Source organism: Caloenas nicobarica, chromosome 5 (assembly GCF_036013445.1).
Source record: "Caloenas nicobarica isolate bCalNic1 chromosome 5, bCalNic1.hap1, whole genome shotgun sequence".
Classification (NCBI taxonomy): domain Eukaryota; kingdom Metazoa; phylum Chordata; class Aves; order Columbiformes; family Columbidae; genus Caloenas; species Caloenas nicobarica.
This window is the reverse complement of record NC_088249.1, coordinates 14735103-14743839: the sequence shown is the minus strand read 5'-3', so window position 1 is coordinate 14743839 and position 8737 is coordinate 14735103. Positions and strand designations below refer to the sequence as shown.

The 8737-nt window shown below is 37.3% G+C and overlaps 1 protein-coding gene across 1 annotated transcript; it reads left to right on the top strand.

The window, feature by feature from the left end:
• The first annotated feature begins 3237 nt into the window (after positions 1-3237).
• BDKRB1 (bradykinin receptor B1) lies at positions 3238-7091 on the top strand. The gene is made up of 2 exons (XM_065636790.1): positions 3238-3258; positions 5943-7091. Exon 2 carries the CDS (start codon positions 6006-6008, stop codon positions 7086-7088), a length of 1083 nt encoding a protein of 360 aa, XP_065492862.1. The 5' UTR covers positions 3238-3258; positions 5943-6005; the 3' UTR covers positions 7089-7091.
• Positions 7092-8737: the final 1646 nt, after the last annotated feature.

The window sequence follows — 8737 nt, the reverse complement described above, 5'->3', positions numbered from 1 at the left end:
ACGAACAGCTGACTCCGCGTTCAGTCCGACAGAGGTAGCTGGGGACCATTGCCAGAGGAACAGCAAGGATATCAACAGCCAGCTGGTATTTCTGGCCTGCAGTAGGTATGGGCAGGAATAATTCCCATCTTTTCACTGCTTAGTTTTTCGGGTGGGTTATTAGCTTCACTTGAAATGAAAAATTAACGATCTTAAATGCTGTCAGCACAAACGGCTGGTGCTTGCCGTGGACGGGACAAGGTTGCTCTTTTTTTAGGCAGGGGTTCTGTGGAGAAGTCAGGATCTTGGTTCAGGTCTCCCAAACGCAGTACTTTAGCCATTGAATCATCCTTTCACTCCGTTCTTCCATCAGCACATTGTGGGTTTCTACCCTAGATTCACTCCTCAGATATTTTGTTGTTTCAGGCTCTCTAAACTGTAGTCAGTAGTGCTTGATTACTACTGCACCGTGATGCTACCAACCTCATTTATTAATAAATTGCTGCACCAGAGTTTAAGCTCTCCTTAGCAACCACTGCCTATAGAATATGTAAAGGTACCCAAACAAGCTGAACAAATAATTTTACATCACAAGGTCACATAAAAAATCTTTTCTCCTGTTCCAGAATAAAAAAACAGTTATGGCAGGTAACTGTGTTGATTTGCAAACCATTTCAATAAATAAAATCAAACTGTTAAATCGTACTGTTTCAAAAAGACAATTTGCTCAGATCAGTAAAGGCTTCAGCTATGTGAAAAGGAAGATTTTTTGATGGCTCAGCTGTTGGACCAAGAGCCAGAACTCTGGAGACTCTTTGGGCTTCTGCCTTTTGTCTGCCACATAATGTTTGTAATAATTGAGCAAACAGTCCTGCCTCCACATTCATCAACATACTTTTTTAATCTTTCTGATCAGAGAGGCCCAGTTAGCACTTGTAAAATCCTATGTAGCTCTAGAGAATATGTTCTTTTTGCAGAAAAGTCAACATAAACAGTGGCCGAAGATCATATAAGCTTAAGACATAAACTAATGTTCAGTGAGTATCCAAAGTTGAAGGCACAAATAGATAGATAGGTTTTAATTATGTATACACAGCAAAAACTGTTGACTCCTATAGATGTTTTTAAACTAAATCCTTCATGTTCCTCTAATTTGTGCTCCATTACATCTGTGCAAACTGTAAAATGTTACAAAATCATTATATGCTTTCTACAGGCTGAAATGAAATATCAAGTCGCAAAGAAATAATAAATTAAATTCCCTTTTGTATAAAGTTACAGCTTCTTATGTGGACTTGCTCTAAGTTGTTTAAGAGCTGGAGGTATGGCAGTGCCTATTCATTACCACCAAATGTATAGACTCCCAATTTTGATTCTCTCCCCACTACTGAAAAAAGTTCTAAATGGCAGTGAAAAACAACAGAAAATAAGAAACTGGATTTACAAAGAGTTAGATTTGCAAACCAATATTGTGATCTCATTTTGAAGTGATGAATTTTGTAAGACTATGTTATTTATTCTATACATTTTAGACGCAGTTGCAGTTTTTTACACAGAGTCTGTGAGTAAATGTGGGTGTTGGCAGCTCCTAGAGATTCATGTCCAAGCAAAGACAAATTCCAGGCTTCTTGTTATTGCTCAAATGTTCTTCTTTATGGAAAAAATAACTTAAACACAGAAATTCAATAGCGTAAGTGAAGAGGAAGTTTTGGAAAATCTGTGACTAATTTCTCCTGTTCTATTGCACTTACCTTAATGAGTCACTGTGGGATGTGTTGTTTAGACATTGGTATTCTGTGGGTTATTAGGATTTCTTAGGTAATGTAATTAAAAAAATGTTGTGTTTCAAGTCTTCACTGAAATAAATGTTTTAATCCAGATATTAAAACAAAAATAATTTCGACAGAAGTGAAGCATATAGCTTCAATTGAGATGTATTTTACATTGTTTTATTTATTTAATAAAATAAGTAAATGTTTAAATAGGATACTGTTCAAATAAAAGAAGTATTTATACATTTTAAATATTTAAACTAAATGTTAGGTTCTTTAGAGCTTTCTCCAATGTGATGGTGTTGACCAGAACAATTTTCTTAATTTATCGATTTTACCAGTGTTTGCATTATTCTAACTTAGTATCTCTTTAATGAATAAGAAGTTGGAATACGAGTATTTATCATGATGATAGGGAAATTCATAATAATATATCACCGTGCAGCCTCGCGTGGCTTTTCATTTTAATTCACTTATCAAACAAGAACGGGCACATTCAAATAAGAATTCAAAGAGATGGTGCATGTGTTGGGCAAGTGGCCAATGCAAAGAATGTTTTCATATAAGTAAATAATATTCCAGTCCCTTGATAATTTCTCGCTGCTTTTTTAAAATAATTCAGAAAAAAACCCTATTTTTTACACAGATATATTTAAGAGAGATTTGTAATTAAAATCTGAGATGCTTCAGATATGGGGGGGGGGGGGGGTGTTAAATATGTTTCTAGTTAGAGGACAGTAAGAATGAAAAATACCAGTCTCAAGCTACAAGGTCCCAGCAGGTAATCACATAAAAAGATTATTTATGGGTGCAAGCCTGGAAAAATACAGCAGTCATCACACACTACAGGGAAGCCATGTTCACAGAGGCTCATGCCCAAAACACCTACAGTGGGGTACAAAAGACAGCAATTTTCAAAAACAGAGGGGAGGCCGACATGGGGTTTAGAGGGTCCAAGTTTCAGCAGCCCCTCCCATACACCTGCTCTGCTTTGACCCCAGCTCTTTGGCATGGTCCTCCCTCCGTTGAGAGAGGGAAGGGCTCCCACCACAACAAAAACCTAGAAAATCCTGGTTCAAAGTTGGCACTGAGATGGCAGTTCAGAGCTGTTGATAAAATCATTGTTCCGGACACAGTTAATCACACAAAAGAACTGCTAATTGCCAAGGACCTGTACTTGAGACCTTTATTTAGTGGTCACAGGAGGACAAAAGTCACGGCATATGGCTTGTATGATTTCACAACAAGAACAAAATATTTCACATGCCTTGAAAATTACTACAGCCACCATTTGGAGAACTGAAAGAAAAAAAATCCCGGGGCTTTCCTCCAAAATGTAACATCACACACATCTTACACGGCCAACAAAACACTCAGACCACACTCAGTCACCCAGTTGTGCCTCAGGATGCATCTTGGAATTCTCTCAGTAACCTCTGTACTGCTACTTACCTACTGTTTCTGAATTTGAAACTTTGCCCAGATTGCCGAGAAGGACGAGAAGTAGGTATGTCTATCTGATTTTAATGTCTTACCTTTATTAAAATTATTTCACATACTTTTTATATATATTAAAAAAGTGCTCTTCAGTTCTGATCTGTGCCATCTAGTAAGAGTTTACCTTTCTTTTTCACCATGAAACTAACTCTGAAGGTCAGGATTACTTCTCTCTAGTTGTGTAAAAACAGGATTAATTTTATGAAATTTCTTTATAGCTGAACTTGCTTGACTAATTGCAGAATTTTGTCTTTCAAAGTAGTCTTTAGTTTCAAGATTGTTCCCAAAGCTCAGCTTATATTTACTAAGTGTTTCCAGAAACGCACAATCCTAACTGGATAGTAAGTATTAATAGTAATAGCGGTAATAGGTTCACCGTGCATGGAAATTAATCAGAAATGAGTTCAAGCTGGAAAAATATGTCATTATTTCTATAAAAGATGACTGCAATTTATTAAGTACATAAATTGAAAATTATTCATGTGGCTAATTATCCATTAGCACGAAATACTTAAAATACTTACAGAAGAAAATTGCCTTGGAAGAAGAAATCAAATTAAGCAAATGAAATAAATTGCATTTTCTGTCAAGAAGACATCTGGACCTCTAAGTTTATAAAAGGCTTGTGGCTTGTGGTAGTGCTTGGACATTGGCTAGTAGACTCCTAAGACATTTTCCCAAAGACAAACTCTACAGAAACTTCGTATACAATTGCTAGTTGAACAAGAAATCGCATCTAGATGTGACTAAAATCTAAGTTGCAATGGAAAGTAAATGTTCATGAAGTTTTTAAGTTAGACAGTCATGAATGAAGTCATAGCTCCAACATACAGATCACATTCAAAGCGTGTGGAGTGACTGGCATGAGCTGATAGCAAGAAATCATCAGAAAATGGGCAAGCAAGGAATATAAGCACTTCTTTCTTTAGATTTAGTAAAAACAATAATTCTGTTTACAAAAGGAAATGTTTACTTTTTCTTTTCTACATTATTTTTGACATATAACATTACAGATTTTCTTCAATTACTCTCACACCTTATCCAGCCTCCTGCTCTAAAAAGCTTAGACTCCAGCTGTCTCACAAACAGCCTCTTACTGTCTCACAAACGGCCTCTTTGATGCTAATCAGCCATTTATTTGCTCTGTACATCTTTCTGCAGTTTTAGATCCTCTCAGGTTGTCTTAGTTTGCATGAGACTGCCAGTGAACTAGGTAACATTCAAACTGTTGTGAGGGAAGATGATCAAAGCCAGAGAGCTGTGTTGACTTGAGTTGTAATCGAGTTCCCTGACAAGACTGTCAGCTTGAGTGAGTTTATGAACTCAGATAAAACTTCACTGCTCATTTAATTCTGCAATGATTAAAAACGTTCTGTGCATTAAGCACCAAATTGCATGATGTGGAATATTCGTACTTAACTGGTCGCCGGAGGCATCGCAGAGATAAGTGTTGCAGGCTGCTCAGACACAGACATGATTAAGGCTGTACATATATGTAAATGAGATAAATGATGGTCTTAAATACTCTCTTCAGAAACCCCATCCTTAGCTATCTCCTTGGTGTAAAAATGCAGAAACTGAAAGAACAGGGTTAAATAGCTGTAGCAGAAAGTTAACATTCAGGATGGCTAGCTGCAAAATATTGATTATTTTTAAATGCATGATTGACATGCTCCACTTGGATATGAAATACTGAAATGTTTTATGTCACCACAGGCTCAGTAATGTCTTGCCTACCATAATGATTCTGAAATCGAATGCCTGTAAGAAACAAGATCCAGGCACTATGGCTGAGCACAACAACATCAGGAGAGTAAAGTCACTGCAGGAGGCAGCTCTAACAACCCAGTGAATTTTCAGGGGAGGATAACATTTTACTTGTGCTCTCATTCCTGCATAATTTTGCACAGAGTTACCAGAGAGAAATAACGGTGTTGCCAATGCTATAAAAGCCCAAATGCTTTGGAGGTTGGGGCTGCCTCTCTGCCGCTGAACTCAGACGAAATTTTTGAACTGGAGAAGAGTGCTGTGAATTTGGAGCTGCAGAGGCTTTCTCTTCAGGAAAGATTTTGAGCACAAGATTTTTGAGGAGTCAATGTTTTATTATTAGAACTGCTGACATTTAAGGGAAGTAAGCTGTCAAATCTAAGGGTAATTTTGAACCCAAAGTTCAGGATGGGAGGAACTGAGAGGGAACAGAAGAATGCAAAGTTAAGAAACCAAGTGATGCACACCGAGAGTGAGTAGCATTCCCAGTTATGGAGAAATGGGCATCATCCTGCTGAAGTTATACATAGCATGGAAAATAAGAGTAAGAGAAAGGGCAGGGAAGGGTGCAAAGCTAGTTTTGTGTCACCAGCATGATTCCCACTACTTTCAGGGAGCTGGAATTCAGCTATATCTGTTTCTGTCATCGGTGTGGAGGAGACATACAGAACTGCTTACACTAAATCGGCACTTTCCTTCCTCTGTGCCACTTTAAACAATGGCAGCAAAGAAAGGAAATTTCATAGGATGTAGAGGAAGTTCCATCCTTGCCCATACTGGGAACATTTCTCATCATTGCACATAAGAAGCATGGATTGATCTAGCCTATAATAATCAGTGAGCACTAACAAAGAATTTCCAGCAGATAAATGTTTGTGACACCACTGATAGGAGACAACTTTTAGAATTTTATGCTCTGTTTTGCAGTCCCTTTCTCTCATTTCAAAGAGGTCTCGTGTTCACTTCAGAATTTTTAAAAAAAGAAAAAAAATGACTGAAACTCCCCTACTGAAGATTCCTTCCTCAAACCAGAGTGAAAACAACAACTCCACTATTTGCCCGGACTTGGATGACTGGTGGGAAATCGTGTACTATGTAGTACCCAAGTACATCGACACCATCTGTGGTATTGGAATGCTTGGAAATGTGTTTGTTCTCTTAACCTATTCACTGCACAAGGGCCCCCTGAACATAGCTGAAATCTACCTTATGAACCTAGCTGTGGCTGACCTCATCTTCCTCACATGTCTCCCTTTCTGGGCAGAGAACATCAGGAATGAATTTAACTGGCCGTTTGGCAATTTCCTTTGTCGTAGCACCAGCGCATCCATCAGCCTGAACATGTACACCAGCATCTACTTGCTAGTGGTGGTCAGCATGGATCGCTATTTGACTTTTGTTCATACCTTGAACCACAGAGGGATACGGAGCAAAACTATGGCCAAAGGGATCTGCTTGCTCACCTGGTTCTTTGGTATCCTTCTCAGCGTCCCAACCTTTATGTTTCGGACTGTGAAATACTTTCCCATGTGGAATATCTCAGCATGCACTTTAGACTTCCCCACTCCATCGTGGGTAACAGCGGAAAGCCTGGTATTCAACATAGTGGGGTTTGCATTGCCATCTACAGCAATCATCTTCCTTAACTTTTCTACCATTCGCTCCCTACAAAAAAAAGCAAGAGAAGGAAGAGCACTCAGAACAAAGAGTTGCAAGGAGCACAGAGGCACAAAGGCTACCAGACTGATCTTCACAGTGGTACTGATCTTTCTTTTGTGCTGGACTCCCTACCATTTTTTTGTATTCCTTGATATATTATACCAGACAGAAGTGATTAAAGGCTGCTTCTGGGAGGAATTGCTCAACTTTGGTGAGCAGTTTGGTCATACTCTGGCTACCACCAACAGTTGCCTTAACCCTGTGATTTATGTCTTTGTTGGGAAATACTTCAGGAAAAAGGCTTTAGAAGTTTTTTCACAGTTTATTCCCTGTGGATTTCCTTTGAGCTCAGTATCTTTCAAAGAAAAGTCTTCATATTTCAACGTGTTTCCAGTCAGGAGTAGTTTAACTTAACGTTTCTTGGTTCCATCTTCATTTTGATATTACAGCTTATTTCAAATAACATTAAAAATCAATTGCACTGATCTGGCATTTACAGACTAAGGTAATCATTTATTGAAGTAAATCTCTTGACTGCATATTTGTCTTAAATTGGCTTTCTTCTTCCGTGTTATCCATTCAAATGTGTAACATGTGATACCAGAATTTTGTACCAAATTATCTAACCTGTTTTATCAGTTGTCTGTGACTTGAAAGAAAAACTATTTGACAAGATATCACAAGTCTGATTTCTTTACAGAAAGCCATAAGCTGACTGAACATCTTATCACATTGTATTTGCGATGACAACTACTATGCCATCAATGCCACTATACATAAAATTATAGCATGTATTACAGAGCAAATATGAGCTTAATCTTCAGATGATAGCTGCATATGAGCAATTATAGAATAACTACGGTTATTTTTAACAATATTTTAAATGGTTTGCGCTTTCACAGTAGCATATGGAAAAATTGAATAATTTTTGTGCATTTCAAATATCTGCAGTGCTTAAAGTTGCACAAGACAACGTACCACAAAGAAAGTACATAAACTGTAGAAAAAGTGAAGCAACCTGATATCATCCTTAAAATCTCACTTTTTTGATTCAATAAAGTGTTATACAATTACTCATTAAGTACATAAAGATTCTTTTATTTTTTATATATTACTATGTAAGTGAAGGTCATTGATTTTGTGTTATTTTGGAATATCCTTCATCCGAGGCAAATCCTTAGATACATATTTATATTTTTATGAAGCAAAATTAATAAACTTATCAACCTCGCTTTTTACACCACAGTCTTGTTCTTTATTATATTTATTTTGTATTTTGTGTCTTTCCCTGTCCCTTTGGTTCTGTGGTTAAAAATCCTTGCTGTTACAAGAATATAAATTCTGGTAGCGTTAATAGTAGTGGTGGTGGTGGTAGTAATAGTAATAATGACATAATAATAATAATACACCAGACAGGAGATAAGAAGAAGGAAACTTCCTTTCCATCACAGCCACAATTACATAATAGACTTAAGACAACTGAGATATCTGTTTCCATAACTATAAAAGTATGTGTATGTACAGACATGGAAGAAGAAGACAGGAGATATAGTGCAGACTGTTCAACCAGAAAGATACAGAGTGCAAAAAGGGGCACACAAGAACATCATTTGTATAATAGTTCAGCCTTGTGCTCACTGTAACAGTGCTGCATTTTCCACGGTTCTTTTTACTGTCACCATTTTGAATACGGAATCAATCTCTTATTTAATTAGAGTAATATGCCCATCCAACTTTGTTGCAGCAAAATTAGTGTTCATTTTTAATGATTTCCCCAAACTTTTTGAATCTGAACAGTGGAAACCTTTTGAAGAGTTAAAAGTCTGTCTTCCTGAAGTCATGGTTTAAGAATTAAGGGTGGATTAAGGGATCAGGGAGGAAGAATCACTCATAGCTTCATTAGTGTCACTCCTTCTGCGACAGGCTTTTTAAAAATAAATGTCAGGGTTAGACATTAACAGTCACACCACCATGTGAAGTCTTCCGAGTCATCTGAGATCAAAAACTTAATTCCAGTCTGTTGTAAACTGTTGCAGACTGCATTTATTTAATATGCCCCCAGC

Excerpts from the sequence above, each read along its gene's own strand:
- BDKRB1 (XM_065636790.1), top strand. The coding sequence starts at position 6,006 with ATGACTGAAACTCCCCTACTGAAGATTCCTTCCTCAAACCAGAGTGAA.